Source organism: Grus americana, chromosome 6 (genome assembly GCF_028858705.1).
Source record: "Grus americana isolate bGruAme1 chromosome 6, bGruAme1.mat, whole genome shotgun sequence".
NCBI lineage: Eukaryota > Metazoa > Chordata > Aves > Gruiformes > Gruidae > Grus > Grus americana.
Window position 1 is genome coordinate 22,862,082 of NC_072857.1, and position 24,571 is coordinate 22,886,652.

Genomic DNA, 24,571 nt, shown 5'->3' on the forward strand with positions numbered 1-24,571 from the left:
TCTGAAGGACAAGACAGAAAAGCTGGATTCAAACCTTCTTTCAACACAGAGCAAATCTTTGGAAGAGCTATTAAACTGCCTAACTGCCTTCCTCATTCATGCTGCAATTTAAAATACACCATTTACTCCCAGATACACAGCTGTTTTTTCAAGAACATGCAGTTCTGTACAATCTTTCAGTTCTCAGCACAAGCTACCTACTTTTAAAGGTACCATAAGCTTTAAGGAACTTCATGTAAGGGACAAAAATATGTATTTTTTTTTAAACACCAGACTTGATAAATGCTCCTGCTCACAGAACACCTTGCTGCCCACAAGACTGACATAACTTACAGTTTTGAAAATAAACCTAGACTTCTCTCTTGAACTAACTTCATGCCTACAGCTGAAAGCCAACTAACTCACTCAAAGAACATGTTACAAAACTACTTACAGCGTATTTACAATGATGTTAAATGAAAGACTGTCACTGCTACCACCCATTGCCATTCAAACTTCTACTATCTACCAAAGAGAACACCTGGAAGATTACCCAAAATTCACAGAAAAGCCCTAAAAGCCCTAAAAAACTACTTTTCTTTATTTCTTGTAACCACTACAGATTTTGGAGTGCTGCTTCTAGTAGATTTTTTTTTTTTAAAAAAGCTACCCACACTACCTAGCTGTTGTATTTTTTGGGAGCAGTGCTATCTTCCATATGAATTTATCTGTCAGAACCATATACAGCCTCTCCTCTAAAAACTAATATAAAATATACAGATTTTTTTTGTCCTGAAAAGGACACTTTTTTGCAAGAACTCTTTTGAAAAGAACTCCAAACTCCTCTGAGAATTTGTTAAGCAATGGGTTATGTCAAAAGTCAAAGTTATAAATTCAGAGAAGCAATTTATAAGCTTTTTCATGGCATTCAGTATAATCAATTATGTTGTATTCTACCTTAACAAAACAGAAATGTAAGGAATTGGAGGATTCTCCATGGTAGTTTGAGTTTTTCAGAACTGGTGACTAGAAAATAATAAAGTGCAACTACACCTGTAGCCCAAGGCCCCATACTTCCAAATATACAAATACTTGCAAAAGATCTAGTTATTGAACCAAATACTTGCTCATACCTCAGCAAAATTGACATTCTAGGAGAAAAAGTTTAGCACAGAGTTGCAACTGCAAGTCTTCACCTCCTAAAACTAGATCTTTTGGGATACACGTGTACTACAATCTCTATCTTGAACACTGCTAGACTGTAGTGCAGCGTCGCAGACCCAAACACAAAGGCTTGACAGATCAAACATGTTTTTCTTTTCCACTAAATATGGAATCAAGCTCCAAGACTCAATCTTTATCTTCAACTCTCTTATTACCCTGAATGGAGTCTTGTTATCTGGCAATCAATTACAGCTTCGAGATGAAGAAAGCTCAACAGCTTCACACATTGTCAGCTTTCTACAATAAAGATAAAGTTCATTATGCAAAAGCCAGATTCTTCTTAGAACAACCCTCCAGATTAGATTGAGGCCCCTTCTCCTGAATTCAAGACCAGCGCAAACCACCTTTCACTTAAGTGAAAGGCATGCTGGCTTCTTTAACAGACTTATATGCAGATAGCTTTTAATGCCACAGCAAAATAAATCAATACAGAGACCTATCTATTGAAGAGAAGACGACAGTTCAACAATAGCCCAAATTTAAATCAAATTTCCTGATGGGCTCCTTAGTAGGCACTCAGATTTTATGGTAACACACATGGTATGAGAATTATGTCCAACGTATTTTTAGGAACACTTCACATTAACACTGATAATATTACCACCACATAGTCTCTTCACTGACAGTAGCATCCTTTAGATCAGTAAATCTAACCAGTATCCAGCTAAAAGGGTGAGGGGTGGGAAAGAAGAAAAACAAAAAAAAAGTACACATTTTAAATAGCAAGAAAAGCAGCCTGGAAAGCAGCTTCCCCCCCCCTTTAAAAAAAAAAAAAAATCAAAATTCTTTTAAAGGTATCAAACAATTTTTGAAGACTTTAAGCACGGTAACCATTCCAAGTACAGAAACCATTGTTTAACAGCATTGCAATGCAATCCCTAAAGTCCTTAAGTAACTGTTTATTCCAATTTGGAATATCCTAAATATGCATTTATCCCATTATGTTGATGCTCTAATAATTTAGCTTTATAACAATTGAGTATGACAGCTCTTGTCATTCTAGAATACACGTGTATCAGCAGATAAAATGAAAGCTTTAAAATATCAAATGCAAAACAGACTACAGAAAATTACTAAAAATACAGATTTTACAATCCTTAAGCAGTCTTCCTCCCACCCCCAAAAAAAGCCCACACAAGAACTTTTTTTTTTTCTTTCACCAGCATGAAGATACATCTTGTCTCTGCATCCACATGTATTTCAAGTCAGCTACTCACTTGTCTCATTTGGGGGAAAAAAAACCCCAACACCAAAACAAACAAAAAAACCCAACCAAACCACGCACTCAATTTCATTTCTCTCTTATCTTTCTGAAACTCTGTACTTTCCTTCTTGTAGAATGAACCAGAAAGGACTTTTTCATTCTCCAGGACAACAAGGTAATGAAGCTAACATTTCTGCCTTCAAGAAGACAAAGTATTTGGTAACAAACTGTTTTGTAGTTAGGTAAATGCTAGCAAGTCATCATCATGTTGATCAAGGTCTCTTCCTATTAATAGTAAAACTTTCTATTTATTACAGCTTATACTTTATATATGCTTCAGTACCTTATAAAGCCAATGGGGAATAAAGCAACTCAGAACAAGTTGTCAGTAAAGGAATATACAGAGCTCTAAATTACAAGTCTAATCAAGTGAAAAAGCACAGCAAACCAAAACACAGTGAGACATCAAACTGTATAGAGTGAATGCAAATTTCTTGATTTTTAAATTGGAAAAAATGACACCTGTTCCATTTAAAATAGAACATTTGGACTGCGAGATTGAGAAATGAATTAAAAAAACCCCCAAACACCACAAAGTTGACCTGTGTTGCTAAACCATGTCTTGAATAGTCCTTCTTCCACAACATGTTTTGAGGAATCACATAAAACAGAATTGGAAACAGCCTTGAAAACTACTAATGTGCTAAGAAAACAAGTTGAGATGCTAGTATGATGGCATAAAGCCAAGCAGCAGTTATTTGAAAAGAGTTCCATTCCAAGATAACAGCAAAAACACAGCCCACCCTTAGCAGAAGGCTTTGAACTGCATTACCATCCAACATGAATCACAATCCTGAGGCCACAGTCATTCAGTACTGCAGCCTCAGAAGTCAAGAGGGTCTCCCTCAACCTAAATCAGCAGTCGACAGGGCAGACAGCAAGATACAATCTCTGACATTTAAAGTAACACAAACAAATCCCAAAGCTATATTTACCTCCTAACAGCAGCTACATAACCAAAGCCTAGAGGACACCATTTACCAAGGTCCCAGGGATCCAGCTCTTCCAAAACACGCTATAGAATAACAACAAACAGCTACAGATTAACCATGACAAAATTTAGCCTGGGAAACTTAGAAAAGCTTAAAATCACTGGCTTTCCAATGAAGAGGATTAACTTCTTTTACAGAGGACTATGTAGCTACTGTAATGTCCAAACAACACGTAACATGAAAAATTTCACAGCATTACATTCGAGTTGAAAACCTTCACTGTAGCTGAAGTCAAACAGCAGCAGCAGATGCAATAGAAAAGGGGAAAAATATATCCTGATGTTCAAGTGAAACTAGTTGTTTGAAAAGATCTCAAGTGGTAAGAAATTCTTAATGAGACACAGACCAGGGTCAGGGAAGAACAGAATCCATTTAATTAATCAAGAGTCATTTTAAATGCATAGTGAAAATGCAACATTTCTCAGCACCTGAGCTGGTAACATTGAAGCACACAACACAGAAAAGGAAGTATAAAAATAGTATTTCTCACTGAAATTATCTTCTCTATTTAGGCACTTCTGTTTCCTAACAAACACATCCCCTACCACTGCCAAGGTGCCTAGGTGAACTTAAAATGCTTTTCTTAATAATCTAAAGAGTTTTTATTCCATGAATTGATCCTCTTAAAATGAGAAAGACTGTGTCCAAAAGAATGGGCAGAGCGATGCTGGCAAGTGAAAGGTGACTACTGCTTACGGGAGGCTGGGGGGGTGAAAGGAAGGAGGGGAAAAGCTGGATAATTAGGCTTTAGTCTACATAAAACCTGTGGGAAGGAAATAATATAACTGGCAAATTTTGGCCTAAAAAAACACAACTATGGTAAATCCAAAAAATTACAAGAAAAAAAATCTTCCCTATAAACATCAGAAGACAGTGGGTTTTGACAAATATTATAAAACTGTGTCTGCTGATTACAGCTGTATGACTGTTGGATGCAAACTTGTTAAAATACAAAGTAGAGAAAATAAAGTTTTTCTGATGGGGAGCTAAAAAACACCAAACACAACTACTTCTGACTGATTTCCCATGAACTAAAGAGTTGACAAGGAAGTGCATTTTGGATATGTTGTTGGGTTTCCTGAACTCTACCATTCAACATTAATTCTTCTGGTGCTGAAAGAACAGCAAAATATTCCTTGTGTCCCTTCTCTCCCCAAGATACAGTCTATTTATTTTTGGAAGTCTTTTTCGGTGGTGGTTTGCTGTTGTTTTTTTTTTTTTAATTACCATAGCTCACTTTTTAAAAATGCTGTTTGAACATTGTTTATTTCACTTTTCCCAACAGTTCAACAGTCCAGAAATTTGATCTAAAACAAAGAAAACTTCGGCTGCTGGATAGATAAGTAATTTTCTGCAAATCATTCTACAACAGAAATAAATTCTTTAACGATAAAATAATTTTAATGATCTTTATACTTCACCTCTGTGCTGCCAGTTTTTGGATTTCAACTGTCTGGCCAACAACCTGGAAAAGAAAAGTGAATTACAGAGAAATACATTCCTGAGGGAACTTCTGCTAACGCCTTGAAGAAAGACTTATGAATAAACCACTTGGGCCAACTCCAGATCATCTAGGAGACATTTGTGGGTAACAATTTAAGAATGTTTAATTCTCTCCACCTTTCAGCTACACGCCCTATTCTAAGGATCCCTCAGCCATTATGTGTCTCATCAGATGGCTGTAGGCAGCAGAGGCAGAGATGAATTTACGAGTTGCCCACCAATGCCTTTTTTTGGCCACAAACCAACAACATACTCATGCATGTGGGTATATGCCACAAGGATGGCAACTCAGAACAGCTCATTCTGAACTCAGGGAGTGATTCACACAACAGAGAGGACAATAGCTCCCCAAGGGTCTATTCCATTGTAATTGGGGCTGAACCACGCACACAACTATGTCCAAGGCAAGCTGGCAATGCCTCGTTTCTGACAAGTTCCTCTACCAATCCTGCTCCTTGGAAATACAACTGAATTGCCCAAAAGCCACACATGGCTCAAGAACAATGCACAGGCCTCCTGAAGGAATGAAGAGCTCTTATTTCTGAGTGACAGCATTTTCCCTACATATTGCATATAAGTAATTGCACTTTCCTTCACCACCACAGACAACAAACCTATTGCACAGGTGTAAACACAACCTGTTTGAGGTGCAGCGCAGTACCTAAGAAAGGTAAGCACTAATGTAGGTAATGAAAAGCAAGAAAAAACCCAACTGACTAAGCACCTTTAAAAATTACATCCCAAACCAGAAAAATTATAACTTGCATGCCTATGACAGCTTTCAAGACTGAAGTCTGTCTAACAATTAATAGTGGGGATGGGTCTGAAAGCTACTGAAGCTTTTCTGCAATATTCACTGAAACAATGGCATGCTGTGTCTCATTCCAATCCTGTTCATTATTCAGAAAACGAATCAACATTTAGTTTTATTTGGAATGTGAATCCTTATAACAGGTTGGGTTTTAGCCAGACTTTTCTTTATGCTAGCTTTCCTGAAGGAATTCTTGACAGATCAATTTTTTTTCATCTTGCCCTAGAAATTATTAGGCCATTATTTTTGCAGTGTTTTTTTCCATATTAATGAAATGAGTTGGCAAGTATAGGTTAATTAATAAAAAGAATCATAGAATCATAGAATGGTTTGTGTTGGAAGGGACCTTAAAGATTATCTAGTTCCAACCCCCCTGCTGCGGGCAGGGACACCCTCCACTAGACCAGGCTGCCCAAAGCCCCATCCAACCTGGCCTTCAACACTTCCAGGGAGGGGACAACCACAGCTTCTCTGGGCAACCTGTTCCAGTGCCTCACTACCCTCACAGTAAAGAATTTCTTCCTAATATCTCATCTAAATCTACCCTCCTCCTTCAGCTTAAAGCCATTGCCCCTTGCCATATCACTACATGCCCCTGTAAACAGTCCCTCTCCAGCTTTCCTGTAGGCCCCTTTAGGTACTGGAAGGCTGCTCTAAGGTCTCCCTGGAGCCTTTTCTTCTCCAGGCTGAACAACCCCAAGTCTCTCAGCCTGTCCTCACAGGACAGGTGCTCCAGCCCTCTGATCATCCTTGTGGCCTTCCTCTGGACTTGCTCCAACAGGTCCATGTCCTTCTTATGTTGGGGGCCCCACAGCTGGATGCAGAAGATAAGATATATCATAGAACATTCAACATGGCATCTACCTATCCATTTCCCAGACTTCTAATATAACCCCATGTGCACCATGTACAGGAAGCGTTAGCATAGCAAATACTGCTATGAGCAACAGAACCACGACAAGGTCCTTCCTGAGTCTGTTGAATAATGTTTCACATGATGAATGCAGGGAAAAAGGACAACCGAAAGAACATGCAGTACATTACTAGCATCTTGAAAGCTGTTTATCTTGGAATTGCCACCCCTCAACAGCAGTGAGGAGGCTACATTCTGAAGATTGGTATCACTATATTTTCTCCTCTCCTCCACACACCTTAACTAGACAAAAACTGAATGCAACAGATCAGTTCATGGGCACAGTAACAGAAACATCTACTGTACCCAACAGCAGAACAATCCACTTGGAAGAATTCCCCACATCCAAAATAGCTCTCTGTGTCCAGTAATCCCTTCTAGGCTCTTAAAACCAATATTGAGTTAGGTAAGATCAGAGTTTACTTCCTACGTCAAAATCCCAAACTGCAAGATCTTTTCCCATCATGAGAGCCCTCCTATATCAATCAAACAGAAAAGCCACTACAAAAAATACTCCACAGAAAAGTATCATCAGTGAATAATATCCCTTCCGGAAATGTCCTACTTAAAAAGACTTATTTTGAACGAATACAACTATGACTTTAAATAATAAAAAATTAGCTAAAACCAGCCTTCCTGAGTTGTTGGCCACAACACCTTATGCAAAATGAGCCTGAAAAAGATGTCAACACTCTGAGCATACACAAACTAGGTGGGTGATATCCTGAACATGTTCATTACAAGGAATGGTATCCATTCCTTTGAAACTTGCCGCTGTGCAATCCCAAGTGTCGTATTTTCCTGTTTTTTAAAAGCTGGATTACTCACTTGCAATTGTTCTCCAGATTATTTTGAACTGCCAAGAGCAATCAAAGAGCAGGTTCTGATTTGGCAGAAGGATTTTGGTGACTTTTCAACACCACCAACTTCTACCATTTAATAGTGAACTGGCAGAGCCAGAGTATTTCAAAGAAACAAGTAGGTTTGTTAACATAGTCTTCACTAACCATTTTGCACTCTTCACAGCTAAAGACAGTGATACTCAGGAGCAGGTTTATTGACTAGTTGATTCTCACTGTCTAAAGTACTGCTCTAAGCATCTAGTCCATTTAGAACAACTGTATAGATACTGAAAAACAAATGCATCTTCAGTAAAACTCTTTTTTAATGACAGCATCTGATTTGAACATCTGCTACAGTGACGGAATAATCAGAGATACAAAGCACTCATTTAAAGTGCTTTTAATAAAGTTCTGTTTAAGATAACTGTCAGTTTTGGCAGCAACTGGGTAGCCAACTAATACATCCTCCTGATGTTTCTTGTCATCTTTGACCACTATAGTCTGTGCCTGCATAAATGTGATACTAACCTGTCTAAAGTCTCCCGTAAAGCCTTAAACAATCACATCTAGGTTCCATGCAGCTTTCTCCTGGAAAGGGAAGATTCATTACACAGTTGTCAGGTCAAAACCAGTAACTTTTCTTTCTTCAAGTTAAGAATAATGTTCTGGTTAAAGAAAAACTACACTAAATCCATTGCTTTATGATTGTATGCTACCAAGTTAGAAGAAAGAATAGAAGAAAACATGACGGCACTCCTTTGGGTTTCTTTAGTCTACTGGAGATCCTTGGTCAATCAAAAGTAAAAAAAGTCCTTGTTAGTGTCCCATAGGGCAGTATCAGTGTTTCTGTATTGCACTGTACTACTACTACTACTACGATTGATAAACAAATATACAATACACAGACAAGAAGTTTATGCTTACAATCCCCCTATAAGGTAAGAAAAGCCTATTTATGTTTTACAGAAAGCACCTGAAGTCTTGGCTAAAGTTACACAAGACATCTGTGGCAGGAACACTAAAAGACTGTCTTCCTAGGTAGCAAACATCTGCCTTGAACACAACATTATGTCAAGAGGGATAAAAACTAATACAGCCTGGGCTGCACATATGCAGGTGACATGCTGCCTGCCTATCTCTACCAGCTCCCTTTTCATCTCTATGTAGAGGAATCTGCAGCAATTCCTGTTGCTTCCAGACAACTCTGTAAAAGGTATCCAAACAGAAAGAGAGAAACAGAATTTGCCCATTTCAGCTTCATTTGCTGCAAAACCAGATGCTCCCTGTCCCCTTAGGGAAGGGGCAGCTAGCAGGGAGAAGCACACTGCAAGCTCATGGGTCACTTGTTGGCAATGCAGACTAACAGGTCACAAGACAACACCAGTTTTGTGATACTCTCAAAAGTGCATCACACTCAAAACAAAAACTCACTACTTATCCATCTCTATTTCTATGCTGAAAAGCACCAAAAGCCTGGAGCAGTCTTGAAGAAGAGCCATCTACCTAGAAAAATACCAGAAAGTACAGCAAGTTTCATTTGCTGCATTCAGTTATAAGGAGCTCTAAATGCTCAAGTCCATGAAATGGCTGTTCTGCAAGAATTTAAAATGGCACAGGCCTTTTCCACATATCAAAAATAAACAGCGGTTTCTGCTATCCAAGGAAGGAGTGGAAAGGAAGTTGAAAGCAGAGGTCACCTATCAAGCAGGAAGAGAGCAAGCAATGTCCCTTCCCACAGGGTTTTTGGTTCTCACTCTCACTCCTCAGAAAAAGTAAACCAGGAAGAAACAAATATAAATTGTGCACCTTTTCCCCAAATAAATTTCTCTGAAGTTACCTATAGGGTAGAAAGGCAGTCCAACCCCCCCCCCCCAATTTCACAGAATAAATGTATCTTATTTTCCTGAGTTATAATACGAGTCATTTGGTATTTGAAAGCTGTATTTGTGTCAATAGGAGTGTGTTTCAGTTGTTAATTCCCTGAACTTCCTAATCTCCTTACTTCTGTAGCTCCTACTGCCATTTCTGCCCTCATGATCTTCAAAATCTCCCCAGCGCAGACAGCCCACTGACCCTCGAGGCTGAGGCAAGAGCTCTGCGCCCTGGAGCACACAGGACATAAACTGCTGATCTCTCATAACTCTTAACCTATATTGTTCTCACCATTATATGCTACAAACAAGAAATTAAAAAATCCTAAGTCTTTCCAAATATATTAATCTATTTCACTCATAACTTTGTGATCAACTATAACTTCAACCCCATATACTTATATAAGAGGCCACAGTCTAACATCAAACACACAAAAAAGCTTCTTACACCTCTAAGATTAAACTGGGACAGTAAATTCACCTCTAACTGTAACCACAAGACTCATGAACTATTTTGGCTTTTGAACTACACCATTTTAAGAAAAAAAGCTATTAACCTCAAATGACACTGACAGTTTCCTCCTTTCAAAATACCCGTATGGTGCACACAGCATAGAAAATACTAAAAACTGAAACAAAACCCCCTTACATTAGGAGATTCAGACTGCAGAATCACAAGCTGTGTGAGAAACCACCACACCACTAGGCAGCTCGTGTAACTGGGACCCTGCCCCTGTGCTGAGCAGAGCCATGCTACTGGAGAGGAGATGGCTCGTACTGTTTTTTTGTAGGCACCCTGTCTAGAGGCTAGGTGGTGCTCAAAGAATCAGGCAACTAGATATTGTTCCTTAGGTTTTTGTGGGGTTTTTTTCTGCGGGTTTTTTGTGTTGGTTTTTGTTGGGTTTGTTGTTGTTTTTTTTTTTTTTAATTTACAACTCAACCAGCAGCCTCTGAACTGACAAGACAATCCAAGCTTCGCTGAATAGGGGAAGAAACTAATTTCCTCAAAGTCCTTTGTAGGGAGGAGCCTTTCGGAATATGGCTCTAAATAGATAAATTATACACGCGCGAAGCTGACATGTTAATGACTGCACCTACATTTTCCTAGGACCGTGCAGCATTGCTCCCATTCTACAGATAGGGAAAAAAATGAGACTTGTTTGAAGTGACATACTAATCAGTGAAAAATCACGTTTAAGGCTAAGGGGAAAAAATATTTTAAACTTTGTACTCATCCTTCTTCCAGCACAGCTACAAAGCCTGTTGATACCAACAGCATACATTAAATTCAGTTGCAACTTTGTGTACTGAACATTTTCAAAAATTCAGCATCCACCCAGTTCACAAAGAAACTTTCTATGTAATCATCTGTCAAAAACACATTTTAGTGTTGCTCAGCATTATCATTAAAGAAATCTGCATTACAGCCGTTTCTCCTATCCAGCGTTCATTGCCTAATTTTAAACCAGCTTTCTTTTCTGCTATAATATCACTTTCATTCACGTTTTAGAAGAAAGGAGTCCCTTTCTGAGAACCGGCCATCTTGCAGACTGAGCAAAGAACACACTTTATGGAACAAAGTCTGCGATCACATGAATAAAATTTCGTAATATAAATGCAGTTAAAGCCCTGAGGGCAACCAGAAATTAGGAAAGGGCGGAGTTATAAGTCTCTGATATTGGAAAAAAAAATCAGGTATATATTCACAACATATTTCAAGACACCAGTAAAAATACTTATGTGCAGTTAACATCATCTACCATGTAGAAGCACCTGAACATTCAGGGGCATAGTACTTGCTGCCCCACAAAACTAACCACATTTCTTCTTAGTTAAAGGGAGGTGGCAGCACACCTTACCAACAGTTGGTGAACTGGGATGTGTTTCACCTGACGTACATTTAAAACAACTGCTTCCATACTCCTGACTTTGGAGGTAACTGAACACCAAGCTAAGCACGCAGGAAACTTTTTTTAACAACTGAATAAACCTATCAACAAATCTATAATGGACTTAGAGGATCCAGAACCAAGCCAGGCTTACCTCTATCAGTTAGAAAAGGCAGAAAGTCCAAATGAGACCAGTGCCTGACCAGTACAGCCAGACAAGGTTAAAACCCTGACGAGTCTACAGACGTGTTGGGGTACCTGCTGCACACACCACATTCCTTCCCCTGGTGGACCCAGGCCTGCTGCTTTAGCGGGTTATCTATCTCAGCGACAAAAAGACAACTGAAATTTAAGAACTAGTAAAAGCAACTGAATAAAAACACACCAGGAAAGATAACATTTCACCAACAGCAGTTCCCAGGGAGTAAAAAAAAAAACGCAAGTTGGAGGCCACCCTCCTCACCCTGCCCGTGCCCGTGCCCAGCAGGAGCCCCTGCCGGCAGGGCCGCTGCATGGTACGTGCCCCTGAGGCAGGTTGCAGGTACTGCATTGCCACAGTTAATATGCATGCATGATAGAAGTCTACATACAGAAAAACTTCTAAATATGAAGTGGCACACGTAAACACAAACGACTGAGTACACCATGCATATATGTACAACTGTTAGAAAAAACCCAAAACATTTACATCCCTACCAACCAACATTCCTCTCCAGCCTTTCTAGACACAGGCACCTGTGGCTGCGAACTCCTAACTGCATGAAGCGCTCGCAATTGCTGCCAGCTCTACAGCAGGAGAGCTCCCGCGCGGTGATGTGCTGCGGGACACAAGAGGAGAGATTCCCGGCTACATCCCTGCAAAACCATGTCACTGAGTGCACCTCCAGCTGAGCGCTGGCGGTCGACGCTTGAACATCCGGAAGGTTCCTGCTTCTACTGCATCGACCTACTCGCTTTAAAGATTACCCTCCCTCCAGCAAAATCAGCAGCATGCACAAATGAAAGCTGAGCAGGGGGACCACAGTTTGAGGAGGAAAATGACAGTTTAGAGAAACACAGGGGAAGCAGAGGAGCTGGGCGAGACTGGAGGTCACCCTTGTGGCCCAGCACCAGTCAGGAAGGGAAACCAGGGGCAGGGTGAGGGACCTGGTCTAGGAGAGAGCACACACCCCACCTGGGGAGCCAGAGGGATGGTGGCACACCGCCAAATTCTGCAACTTCCGACAGTCACTGCTACTGCTGCCTCATCACTTGTTTCACTGAGAAAGATGGGATTTCAAAGCCACAAGAACAACAAAAAGTAAAAAGTAAAAATAGCAGGTTCTCTTTTTTTTTTTTTGTATGAACAAACTTGAAGAAAAAGAGATTTAAAGAAAACAGCAGGAAGGTGGTGTCAGACGTTGGCAGAGACTGGTGCCTGTTGTTTGCACTTCTCTAGAAGAGAAAAACAAGTGAAAGGCTCGGAGAGAACAGCACGTTGTGATTTAGCCAGGAGAACAAATCAGGTCAACTTTCAATCACACGACACAGGGAAAAAAAAATAAAATATCACTATTAAGGTCATTTACTGGAAATTATTTTGTGTTCATAGCTTCAATATTTCATTCCCAAATTAAGACATCTGTTGCAAGTATAACAAATGGGGAGAAAAATACAAGAAATATAATACTAATATATAATCTAATACACAACCAGGCTGGTTTTTTGTGAACTCTATGTGTTTCTATTCTTCTGTTTAGAAGCAAACAGCAATATAAAAAGCTAAAACTCTAGATATGGCAAAACTATAGCATAATTAATCTAGCACCCAAGTTTTGTATCACTTGAAATACTCAGCAGGTTTAACAAAATGACATCTCTGGAAAAAATGAAACAAGTTTTTAAGTAGTATGTAATAAGAGACAACAGGAATTTAGAACATTTTTACTAAAAAGCAGTGCTGAAGTTTTTGTGTAAGCTTACCTCGTTTATGAGTCTGCTATGGGGGATGGGGGGTCCTAACAACAACATTAGTATTCCTAATGACTAAACAGAGAGCTCATCAAGACTTCACACAAACATTTTGTGTATATATAAAAGCATGTACATGCAGAATACATAAAATTGCCTCTTCCTTAATATTAACCACTTGGACACTCTGGATGTGACAGCATGTATCAAGCAAGTGACTGAAATGAAAATATCTATGGATGCAGAATACAAAACACCATCATCTAACAAGGAAGCAAAGAGCATAATATTTGCCTTTCATAGTTTGAATACTGGTGTTACCTCTCTTAGGCATTATTAGTATCACAATCATTTAATAATACAATTTAATTAGAGGTAATATGCAATCTGATTACATAAGTAGAGGTAAATTAAATAGGCAATGAACTTCACAAAAAGCAATCACATACTGAGGCAATAATGTGCACAGCAAAAAGTGCTTTTTGTATCTCATTTAAAAATTCTAAATCTTTATCTTCAGGAACTACTTCTATTTGCATCCTATACTAACTTTAAAATATGAAAATCCCACTCCTCATAAGAGCCCTTCATAATACTAAATATGAAGTTATCATAACAAGAATTACTCCACTTTATTTAAAGCTTGTAGAAAACTACGAGATAGTCTTTTACCATAGTTCAGTACTGTGAATAGAATCACTGAAACTAAAATGCAACCCTAATAATCAAAACGTTTCTAAAACACGTGTCAAAGACACAGCAACCACTCCCAAACAACAGCCAGCTCAAGGAATAACTGACTTGCAAATGAAACAAAAAACAAACAAAAAACCTAGTGACTACTCCCCACACTTAGAATCATAGAATGGTTTGGGTTGGAAGGGACCTTAAAGATTATCTAGTTCCAACCCCCCTGCTGTGGGCAGGGACACCCTCCACTAGACCAGGCTGCCCAAAGCCTCATCCAGCCTGGCCTTAAACACTTCCAGGGAGGGGGCCTCCACAACCTCTCTGGGCAACCTGTTCCAGTGCCTCACCACTGGAACAGTAAAGAATTTCTTTCTAACACCTGATATAAATCGACCCTCCTTCAGCTTAAACCCATTACCCCTTGTCCTGTCACTACACTCCCTGATAAACAGTCCCTCACCAGCTTTCCTGTAGGCCCCCTTCAGGTACTGATAAGCCGCAATTAGATCTCCCCGGAGCCGCCTTTTCTCCAGGCTGAACAATCCCAACTCTCTCGGCATGTCCTCACAGGACAGGTGCTCCAGCCCTCTGATCATCCTTGTGGCCCTCCTCTGGACTTGCTCCAACAGGTCCATGTCCTTCTTATGTTGGGGGCCCCACAGCTGGATGCAGTTCTCCAGGTGCAGTCTCTCAAGAGCAGAGTAGAGGGAGAAAATCACCTCCCTCCACCTGCTGGTCACGCTTTTTTGGATGTAGCTCAGGATATGGTTGGCATAATATTCTTAATAATCACCACCACCACCACTAAAACAAAAAAAATTACCTTATGAAGATTATCACACCACCTAGACCACCACCACTCTTCTCACCATAGTGTAAGTTCTCACCTGGCTGCTGAAGAGATCACACCAGGAGGAAAAGAGCTGGGAAAGGGAATCAGGACACTTTTCTGGATATACCTTAGCAATAATAAAGCACAGAGAAGAAGGGATTTTGTCCTGAAAAAATAATCAGATAAAACCTTGAAGAAGCCAGAAGGGACTGGATGATCAGAAAACTCAAGTCAAGATTTTATGGTCTTTGGGGATGATCTTAAAACTTATCAATCACTACAGAAAACAAGGTATTATAAATAAGCTATGAATCACGTTAATATGTATGGCATTTTAATGTGATCATTCCAATAAAAAGTTATCCTGAAGAATGGACATCATACTGTAGTATGCACAATGCCAAACATAAAGAAAGAGGTAGCTTGAAACATGTTTCTTCAATGGGCTGTGTATGACGTTGAACACAGTATCTTCTAAATACCAGATTTGAACTAAGACAAAGTGTGATCACTTTCTATGCGTTATAAATTCTAGTTCAAAGGGCAGCAAATGTAGGCTTAGTTGTCATCAAATATTTCTGCCATGCCTCTCAGATAAGAACTCTTATTTTAAAAGGAAGGCAAAAGACAGGTAAGAGAATATTATGAAAAAATAACACAAAGTACTTTTACTTTGAAAAGTTTCCAAATTTCAGGTACATCTTTTAATACAACTTCTAACAGAACTGTTAAAAACAGATCATTACTCATCAAGACTAAATGAATTTGCCAGTAAATTAAGACCTCCAGCATAATACCTGTAAAAGCTATTCCCACATAAATGGATATATTTTTAAAAGATAAAACCCAAAGGTATTTCAAAGTTACTCTATTTTTCACCATACTTACAACACATTTATCAAGCAAGCTGGTTTCCTTACAATCTTGTATGTGCAAACACATTTGATCTTTACAATGGTATCACTTAGAAAAATATAAACCTTGCTGTAAGCCACCAGTGTCAACCAAAAAAAATTTGTCCTGTCTAAATAAACAAACATATTTTAATTATAATTCTGTGTAGGTTAGTTTAAAAATACATGTTTCTACTGATGTTAAAGAGAATATTATTAATAATGTGTCAATTTGATTTTCAGTTGCTTTATAATGAATATACCAACTTATTAGAGAACACTACTTCTCTCATCACTTATACGAGGAATAAGCTAAGAAGTAGCAAAGACTGCAACCTCCCTGAGGCCCAAAATAGCTAGAAAGAGGGGGGGGGGGGGGAAGCAAAGCATTGGCTGAAGTACAGCTGCAAAATTTAGGACAAAACTGTGCAATCTATGAGAACGCAGCATCAACTAGAAAACACAATACTTAACAAATACAGCTATGCAATGTACAGGTCTGGTTAGCCTAAGCCACAGGAGTGAAAGAAAGAAGTATTAGAAATCCAACTTGTACCATCATCTGAGTTTGTCTCCAAAACTCAAGAGCTCCAAAAGTTCAGTGGTAGAGAAGAGAAATAGGAAACAACTCTGTTGTTAAAGCTGTGTGATCCCAAGGGCATCAGAGACTCATGGAGTAAATACCAGGATCTAAATTATATTCTTTCAGACTTACAGGAGTTACAAAGACCAACTTAAATATTTTCTGTATATTTAGCATTACTTTCCAATTTGTTGCCCTCACACATATAGTTCAGAGGCTCTATTACTTACTTACAAAAAAAAAAAATTTGCAATCCACCAGAACCTACAGCTGCAGGACACAGTGCTTGAAGCATCTAGAAGCTTTGAGCTCAACGTACAGTCATAAAATTAGTTAAATATCTAAAAGGTTGGGACTATGTGACATCATACAATGGATTTTTCTAAAAGCATCAAGATTTCCTGTTATTGCTCAAAAAAGGTATTTCTCTTCCTTTTCTCTTATAGGTATAGCTATATTAGAAGTTCAAAGAAAGGGAATCCAGTACTTGCCAATGTCCAAGTAATTATGGCTTAATTTCCTGTAAAAGGCACTCTGGAGTTTCTTTACCACCATCCTCATCGCTTAGAATCTGAAGTGCAGAGTGCTTTGTTCTTAAGGACATTATAAAGAAAGCACCGCGGCCTTTAAGTTTCCACCCACTTAAAACTGTGCAGATATGATGAGGCAAGACACATTGCTTAATGCTCCTGCTGCCACCTCTCAGCAAGCAGAGGCAGTCCCAGGGAATACCGACTTTCTCCGTGACGTTCAGTTTCACGTAAAAGCTCCAGTAAATTAAGTTTCCTATTCCAAAGCGACTAGATTCCCATCACACTTGTGTAATCATCCAACAACCCCTAGCTTTCCCTCTAAATCCTTGGAGGACATTTGCTACCCTCTGAGCATCTCCAGCTAAAGCTAAAAAGGCCTTTTGAGCACAGGGTGGATAATTGTTCTTATTTGCATATTTTAAAAATGCACTCCAGCGTTAAACATTTAAGCTAAACTTGAAGCAATAAGAATCTATGGTGAGGTTTAAAGTTTATGATCTATTAAATTCATACAAGGGAAAAATACATTCAAATGATATAAACTTTAATGCTCTGCTGGCAGCCAAACCATCACATTGCTGGAAGCCACCGGCAAGCCGCTCAAACTGGAGCTCTGAAGCACTCGACTGGCTTTCACCAGCAACCGCTTCTGCCATTTTCATTTGTTAAACCACTTCAATAGTTGGTTCACTCGGAACTGCTACACAGCAACAGACAACTCAGAAAGCAGGAAAGCCTGGCTTTCTTTTCCAAGTGATGAACAAGAAGGAACGGTGACTGGATTTGACATATTAACTCTGAATCTTGCAAGGCACGGTGATCAGAAATAACTGATTAATTTCACAAACTACAGACAATTCTACTTAATCTGGTTTAAATGCAAACCACATTTGGATCTATTTGTTTCTTCTTATGTATCTAGCACAATTAGGATTCATTTTATTTAGCTAATAAAGTTAGCTAAAAGCTGTCTAAAGCATGGGGAATTATGTTTCTTAAACATTAAGAATCTAAGCTGCATAACTACTTAAATAAATGCATATAGATGCGTACCCTCTTGCCTAGTAAGAGGCATGATCAAATTAGACCAATTAGAATCAACTTTTCTTTAGGAAAAATAATTAAGCACAAATGCAAAATAAAATTAAAAACAATTATTTAATCAGGATTTCCTGCTCACTGATTTAAGTCATGATTAAAATTAGTAATATAATCACTCTGATTTCAGTCAATCCCTCCAGCACGGAGCCACCCCCGAAGGCTCACACAGCCCCAGCCTTCCCCCGTCAATCTTCAGCACGTCCAACTTCACTTAAGCCCTCCTGCTCCCCTCTTCTGGGACTGTTTGACTGAGGTCAGTTAAAGCTTACAAGCATTCATGTTTCCGCCACCTACCACATCGTCCCCAGGGAAAGGTTGGTTGCAAGGATTTTCCTGCTGGCACACTGCTCAGGAACGAAAGAAAGGAGTGAGACCTCCAGAGAGAAGGTGCCTGGGAAGGAAGCAGACCCTTAGTTTTTATGCCAAACAGAGCATCTCAATAAGGATGGAGTCAAGATGAAGAGAAAAGTAGGATCCAAAATACCTTCTGATGCTCCCTAACCCTTCTCTACTGCTGCTGAACTTGATCCTTAAGTACTGAACGTAAACTGCAGTACTCATCCCGTGTTATCTTCAGCAACCGTTAGAAGTTTTCCACTTCTAAGCCCACCTGAGAAACTGGGTTATATTATGGTGGCCAGCTTCTGTTTAACTGCTCTCCAGCGATCACAACTGGAGCACCGGCATTCTCAACAGAAACACTGACCACCCTTCTTCTACCCACCTTCACCTCCTCTCAAAGCAATTTGGCAAACCAAATTTCCCTTCTCCTCTTTTACAGCTGAAACACCAAACCAAACAGAAAGAAGTTCATGAAGTTCGTAAAGACAAAGCTTTTCTTCCCCTCTCGTGTGCTTTTATGTTTTAGGGGAGCTACAGTTCAGGAAATACTCTACTGTATAAACACCATTTACTAACTTCAACATTTTCTTGTATAAAAAAACTCAGTGATGGGGCAAGAAATTTAGTATGGGAGTAATCTGGATTGGGAGTAAGTACTACTTCAAAACACAACCTTATATCAAGAACACAGAAAGCATAAAGGATTATTTAAGCCTGTCCTATTTCCATAATCTCCATTCTTCAGGTAGCAAAATTCTATAGATCTAACTTTGACCGTGATACACATGTATACAGTAGTCTTTCCCAGGAGTCCCAACAGTATTTTTCAATCATTTAGGATTACCAGGCTCTAAGAAAACCCAAAGAAATGTCAAGACTAATTGCAGACCAGAGTTATTACTAATAAGCAAGTTTACTTCAGCTTGTTGAAGAAAAAAAATTACTTTCTGAAAGAAAAAGCAAACAAGAAAAAAATCGTATAGGAAAAAAAAAAGAAAGAAAGAAATAACACGCTTTTTATTTGAATGGAGATAATAATAAATAAATACAGCCTGTCCTTAAAGATATTGATTTTCTCTCCATTTAAAATGGAATAGGTTAATGGGAAATCCCATTCTAGGCAAGTTAAAACAGAATTAAAACAAAACAATCACCCAAGTACTAATTTGTTCTATTCTCTGCAGCACTTGCTTTTTAGAAAACGAGATTCAAACAAGGGCCCATATTAAAAAAAAAAAGGGTTATTTTTCCCATTTCTCATTTGAGCACGCTATAAAATCTTGTAAGAATCTGGGATAAGCATCAGCTCACTATGAGAAACACATCTGCAACAAAACCATCAATAACATCACAAGTTAGAATCTGTGCATATCAATGGAACAACATAAAGTCTTACACAACACCTGCTTGTGCTATAGCCAGCCGAAATAATCTTTTATGATTGCTATGCTCATGCTAAGTAAAAATATACCATCATCTTTAAACACGAAGTGTTCCCATTCTTCCCTGCTCCCCCATAAACTAGCCAAATCTATAAAATTCTCAATCTACAGTTGAATGATAAAAACCAGTAAACTTACCAAGAACTTACTGGTTAAGCAAATAAAGCAGCTGAGTTTTTACGCTACAAACAACCAACAGAAAAAAACAATCCTGGAAGTTTTAATAAGATCAGGTAGTTTTCATGTTCCTGGATTAATATACTGTAGGCAGCATGTGTGACACAACCTGGCATTTAGAAACATTTTCTAGACTGGAAACTTAAGGAGGAAATATACTGTACCTTTATGCTCAGACCAGCAACTACCATCACATTTTAGGTAACAATAAATATAAATAATATACATTTATCACATTAAAAAAAAAAGTCACCAACAAAATTTGCTACACTACAACATTAGTTCTTCAAAGAGCATCATATAGATGTCATGAGTTCATTTACCATTTTGTCCTAATATGCTAATTTGGGCTCAAATTTGAAAACTGGCATTCACATTCCTGTCGTGGTAATTCAAGGTTGCATTTGGCATTCTGATTTTCTTTTAGTAAAGTGTTCAAAGCCAACAGCACATACAAAAAATAACTTGCAAAGCATCATGCTGGACTACCAAACACTGTGGCACTGCCCCTAACCTCAAAAGAGGCGCTATTTGAAGACACTCATACGTATTTCTCAAAAATCTCTTCTGTCTCTCTGCCTTGGCAGCAATGGCCTGAACATCCCTCATTTACAAAACCGCACTTTCCAGCTATGTCCTTTGGTCTTTTTAGTTACACGCATAAAGCAGTCAAAAGTCAAGAAACTTCAAACATGAAGTTGTGTGATTGCAATTATGTGAGCTGTGGCACAAGATTTAGCCACGTAATCATATACTATATGTAAAATAATACTGTGTAACAGTCCTCATAAATTCCTGATAGCATCTACTGCAGGGCTCTTGAATAAGTGACCACATATTCCACACATAAATTACTGGAATATAAAACAATTGACAGAACTACAGACATTTACAAGCTATACTGAAATGCAAACAAGAGACAGTTCTGGAACAATAAAAGTGAACAGATGCAATCATATTCAAGTCTACCCCAGTCCTTCCATTTTAAAGCTTTAAAACATAAATTCAAATCAGTTAAGCCATGATGCCTCTGTAAGTCAAGATATAGAAAATAACAGCCAATGAAAAATGTTGCTGCAACGTTGTAGTGCATTTCAAAAAAGGTTAATTATTTTCTTTAATTTCGCCTGTATTTCCCAAGTAGTCCCTTTTTGATACTGGCAAGGTTTTTTCAAAAAAAAAAAACCAACAAAACTTTGTGTGATAGTTACATATGCCAGAGCTTTTCTTTTTGCTTCCTCTGTATTAGAGCTTCAGAGAATATTTTTAGGATTTCCTAAATCAGGGTGCTGGGGGTTTCTGTTCTTAATAAATCAGACCCTTTAAAAGCCCATATGAGAGACATGGGCTTATATCAAACTTTCACAGTGAATCGAAGGTAAGGTCAGATAAACCACAGCACACATGGTACACTCAGTGAAGGCCCGCGCATCCAAAGGCAACGTGGGCATAACTGTCACAGAAGCCAACCAAAGGGATTTGAATCCCCACACGAGAAGGTCAGACTGAGCCACAAGCTCAGCCCAAGTGCCAAATGCACTGTATCTGGAAATATTACCCACTCAAAACCGGCAAAGGCATGAGCAGCGATGCAGTTCTGATCCAGTATGGGCCAGCAGCCTCGTGCACTGCTCCAAAGCTCATAGCTTCTGTTAACATCACAAGGTATCACAAGTTCAGAATCGATGAAAGCACAAACTCCTATAAATACACCGCGCTGCAAACACTGCACACTTATTAGTTTGATCTGACATCATTCTTTCACATATATATATATATATATAAGCCAATGTCTATGAACATACCGACATGTTTATAGTTCAGGGCCTATTGATTTCAGGCAAGATACTTCATTGTAAAATGTACATACATGAAGTAGGGTGTGCTGGTAACAGCCTACGAGCATGAACCCAAGCATGGCTGGCAGCTTATGCTGATTTTCAAGCAGAACTACCTAGCGAGAACATGCAATTATCACGACCCAGGAACACCGTGCAAATACGGTACATTATAATACCAACCAAACACCAGCATTTTGATTACTCTATAACACCTGAATCTCTATTAGAGGATGTAAATTACAGTACCCAGGAAAATCCAACAGCATGAGTCATAAGAAAGGAAAAAGTAAAAAGCATCATCATCATCATCATGTTCAAAATTAATTTCACAGAAATGTTTTTCCTTGTCTAAATAGAGGTACTCAGGGAACGCCATTTTTCTCTAAAATAAATAGATATGTAAGTTGTGCTGCAATAATTATTTCAGGCTTGTATGATAGGTATCTGAAATCATCCAAAAATACCTCACGTATACACTCTACATGAATATTACATGCACATATATTCATAACAAGTGTTGCAACACTGTAGAAACCCACTCTTGATAAACTTAAACTATATATTTGGCCAGTGGTGGTTGTTTTTCTAAGAGCTTCAGTTTCCCAGAGAAGACGAGCACAAAATGCCTGCCACTTTACTCAGCATCTTTAACATATACCATAATTCCTTTCCAGGTATTTTCTAGAGCATTTCATGTCAATCTACCTGCAGGAACGTGTGCAAAAGTGACACAGAGTGATACAACTACTGGCATGGACAATGGAGAAACGCAGACTGCGTTATACATTTTCAGGATGTTGAATCCTGGTTACCAAGTCCTTACATCACTTATCAACCAAAAAAAAAGCAAGCAAGCAGCTACAGGAAGACCTGAAAAACAAAGACTCCCCATTTTCACTATTATTTCTATTTTAAGTTAGCAAGTTTCCTGCTTGGGCAATGGCGTTTTGCAGATGCTACAAGAAACGCTACGTGGTATTCACTAAACTTGGGCAAATCAAGTAAAATTATACAACTGATCAGTATGCAAGTATCCGTGTATAAAAGTTCGCCGCCGCCACTAACAGGCGTTCAGCAAGTAGTTATTTTAGCTAAAAGCACCGAGCGATTCACTAGCTGTATAACTGCTACATCTTGTGGCAATACATTTCAACGCAAGGAGGAAAAGCAGACAATACCCGAAAGGGAATAGTGAAGGGACTTGTTTGCTCATAACCTTCATACAGATATTCCCTGCAAACACCCACAACACCCTGCTGTCGCTGTCGGTGTAACACAAGAGGGGAGGAGCAGGGGAGGGAGGAGAAAAATATTATCATCTAAGGCGTGATGGAGGACAGGAGAAAGTTGCAGTCATTCCGTGGTGGCCGTAAGGCGCCCTGTCACTTCTGGCCGTAAAACCGGCCACCCCCGAGGGCGCCTTCCCCGCGGGGACGAACCCGCCGGTGTCGGCCCCTCTCTCCTCCCCACCTCCATGATGCCAAAAGTGCCCGACTCCCTCCATCCAGCAACAACGGCCGCATCCTCCGGCGCAGCACTTTTACTTTGCCGCTGGCGGAGGGGAACCGATTGCGGGGAGGACGCGGCGAGCGGCCGCCCGAGGAGAGCCGCTGCGGGAGGAAACGCGAGCGGCGGCGGGCGGACGGCCCGGGAGCGGAGGGAGCGCGGCCGATCCCCCTCCGCGGCCCGGCGGCGGGAGGGAACAACGAGGCGCCGCCGCGCTAACGAGCGGCGGCGGGAGGCGCGGGCGGGGGCGGCGGGGCCCCGCTCGCCCAGCACCCGAGGCTCCCCTCGCCACCACCGGGCCCAGCGCTGACCCCGCACCACCGCCGCCGGGGGCACCAGCCTCCCCCGCCGCCGCCGCCGCTCCCCGCCAGCCCGGGACCGGCCTCCGGCAGCGGCTGCCGGGCCACTCCCCGAGGGCCGGGCCCCCCGCGCAGCCCCGCGGCGCTCTGGTTACCTTCCTTGGGCGGCTTGCCGGGCGGCGCGCCGTGGAGCTGGGAGGCCGCCGCCGCCGCCGCGGAGCAGCCCTGCAGGCTCGGTGGGGACGTGGAGAGCCGGGACCAAGATGGCGGCCCCTCCAAACTTCCACTGCTACTTTGGACACTCATCAAGCTACTTTCCTGGAGCCCGGCAGCCGCCGGGGGCGGCGGGGGAGGCGGCGCGGCGGGGGGACACCCAGCGCCGCGCTCATGGCCGGGGGGCCGGCCCGACACCGGCGCGGGGAGGCCGCCGGCGGGGAGCGGGCTCCGGAGGCAGGCGGGGCGCGGGAGGGACGGGGCGCGGGGCCGGCGCAACCTGCCCGCACCTCTGCACTGCGTCGCCGCGGCCGCCGCCGCCGCCGAGCAGCCGCCTGTGTCTGAGGCTAACCTTCCCCGCCGCCGCCGCTGCCGCCGGGGAGGGGAGGGCGCAGGCGGGGAGGGGTCATGCGCAAACACGATCGCGAGCCGAGCGAGCGCCGCGCTCCGCCGGCGCCCAGCCGAGCCGTAGCCGCCCAGGGGCGGCAGGCGGGGAGCGGCGCCCCCCGCACACGCACCTGCCCCGCAGCCCCGGCGCCCAGCGCGGCGCGGCCTGAGCGCGCCGGCCGCCTCCCGCCTCCATGGCCGCTCCCGGCCCCTGCTCTGGGCCGGCCCGCAGCCGCCCGCTGCCTGACCCCTTCCCCACGCGCGCTCGTCCCGCGGCGGGGACCTCCGCCCCAGCGCGCACCTTCCGCGCCGCGGGCCGCGCTCCGCCGGCTGCCGCGGCGGGGCCGGAGGTGGCTCACCCGAGGCCGTGGCGCTTCCCTTCGTCCAGGTCTCCTGGGCGGCCCGGTCCGTCCGCACCGGAGCCCCCCGCGCCGGCCGCCGCGCCTTCCCCCGCCACCATGGTGGCGGGGAAAGGCGCGGGGGCGGGAGCGGAG

At 41.5% G+C, this 24,571-nt stretch overlaps 1 protein-coding gene across 5 annotated transcripts in view; it reads right to left on the reverse strand.

Annotated features, from left to right (window-relative positions):
- TLK1 (tousled like kinase 1) overlaps window positions 1–24,571 on the reverse strand; it is a 70,087-nt gene extending 45,516 nt beyond the window's left edge. Inside the window, exons 1-2 of one of the 5 annotated variants that reach the window (XM_054829299.1) lie at window positions 23,633–24,079; window positions 4,881–4,924 (exon numbers count right to left, since the gene is read on the reverse strand). Coding sequence is in view for 3 of the 5 variants with exons in the window: in XM_054829296.1 (XP_054685271.1) it covers window positions 23,633–23,783 (151 nt within the window). In the remaining 2 variants the exon portion in view is untranslated. Of the gene's footprint in view, window positions 1–4,880; window positions 4,925–22,850; window positions 22,901–23,632; window positions 24,096–24,436 lie in introns of those variants that run through there. The other 4 variants (XM_054829297.1, XM_054829298.1, XM_054829296.1 and 1 more) reach the window with 4 other exon arrangements.